Here is a 1746-nt window from a genome sequence, read left to right as displayed (position 1 = left end):
TCACCAACCAGCAAAAAAAAAGGGGCGCTGAAACCGAGATAAGCTCGATGGGCGGCCAACCTCGTGGAGTTTGACTTCAAAGTTGTATACCGCCCTGGAAAACTAAACGCCAAACCAGACATCTTGTCGCGGCGTTGGGACCACGCCCTTACAGAGGGGGGTAAAGCTCATCAAGACCTTGAAATTCTTGTTTAAGCCAGGACAACTTATAATGGGTTCTGTCCAACACCCGATCGTTATGATCAACTCAGCATGTGCAAGATCAGCCCAAGTCTGCAAACTCACACCGGTGCTCCTGGATGAAATCTGGGCTCAAGCAGCCTTAGATCCAGAGTACCTTTCCTTGAAAAAAGCCATTGAGAACACCTCTGGGAATCTGGTGAACCGATACCTGACTTTAAAGGACGGACACGTCTTCTATAAGGAAAGGTGGTACATTCAAATCATCGGGAACTGAAGCTCAAGATCCTGAGCGCCCTACATGATTCGAACACTCCTGCTCACTTTGGACAATTCAAACAGCAGAACGCCTTCGGGCACTGTCCTTTGCCCAAAGATGGACAACGATGTGGAAGAATACGTTCGGAGTTACGATACATGTCAACGCGCTAAAGCCTCAAACACACAAGAAGAATGGGATGTTGCAACCTTTAGAGGTCCTCTCTATGCCTTGGAGTTCCATCTCAATGGACTTTTTCACCAAAGCAACCATCGAAGAACTTGCTCAAATCTTCCTCCGGGAGATATGGCGACTGCATGGACTTCCTGAGGAGATTATCTCCGATCAGGACTCTAGATTCGAAACATATCGTCCTCAAACTGACAGGCAAAGTGAGAGAGTCAACCAAGCGCTAGAACAGTATCTCAAAAAACTATTGCTTCTGTCAGCGGGACGATTGGGCAGAGTTACTCCCGCTTGCCAAGTACGCCTACAACACGGCCACCCAAGAGTCAACTGAAGCATCGCCATTCTACGCGAACTATGGGTTTCAACCAGATTCCACTTGGCCCTCACTTAAACGGAAACTAGACAACTTCGACGAGTCCAGCGCGGCACAAGCACAGCAGAAAAAATGGTATGATCAGAAACAGATGAGTGCTCCAGAACTGAAGGTTAGGGACGAGGTGATGCTGGACCGATGCAACATCTTAACCAAGTGACCTTCAAATAAGCTAGACCACCAAAAAAAAAATTGGGTCCCTTTGACGTTGTCGGGAAACTTGGCGTCGCGTCCTACAGGCTGAATCTACCCGCTCAGTGGAACATTCATGATATCTTCCATATATCTCTGCTGGACCCTCAACGAGCTATACTGCTTCCACCTCCGGATGAGGTTCAAGGGGAAGACAGTTACGTTCTCAAGAAAATAGCCGATAGCCAATGGCAGCAGGCTGGTCGTGGGAAGAAGTTCGTGCAATATCGGATTACCTGGGAGGGTTATCTCTCAGAAGACTCTTGGGAACCGTACAAATTGTTGTAAGGAATGGCAGACGAGCCACTCCGAGAGTTCCATGCGAAGTATCCCCGAAAATCACGGGACGCATGGCAATACAGGAAAGTGCAGGAAACCGAGACGACGGAGTGTCCTGGGATAAGCGTGGAGAAAACGGGTCTCCCCTTGTTAGGTTACACGTTTCACTTGAGGTTTCCTTTGTCAATAGAAATGGATGCAGAAAATAAAGTGTAACGGAGCCATTTCAACTGTCTGGTGTATGAGTACACACAGGGCCCGGTTACATGCTGAG

The 1746-nt window shown here is 48.3% G+C and overlaps 1 protein-coding gene across 1 annotated transcript; it reads left to right on the top strand.

Moving 5' to 3' along the window:
- Window positions 1-566: 566 nt before the first annotated feature.
- On the top strand, window positions 567-1161 carry LAJ45_09759 (uncharacterized protein; the record flags this gene model as incomplete). Its single annotated transcript, XM_046119298.1, has 2 exons — window positions 567-831; window positions 905-1161. The coding sequence occupies 2 exons, from the start codon at window positions 567-569 to the stop codon at window positions 1159-1161; spliced, it is 522 nt and encodes a 173-aa protein (XP_045967620.1).
- Between the last annotated feature and the right edge of the window lie 585 nt (window positions 1162-1746).

Source organism: Morchella importuna (assembly GCF_003444635.1).
Source record: "Morchella importuna strain M04M26 chromosome Unknown Morimp01GS038, whole genome shotgun sequence".
NCBI classification, from domain to species: domain Eukaryota; kingdom Fungi; phylum Ascomycota; class Pezizomycetes; order Pezizales; family Morchellaceae; genus Morchella; species Morchella importuna.
Note: the sequence above shows the minus strand (reverse complement) of the source record. Positions and strands in the feature narration are given on the sequence as shown.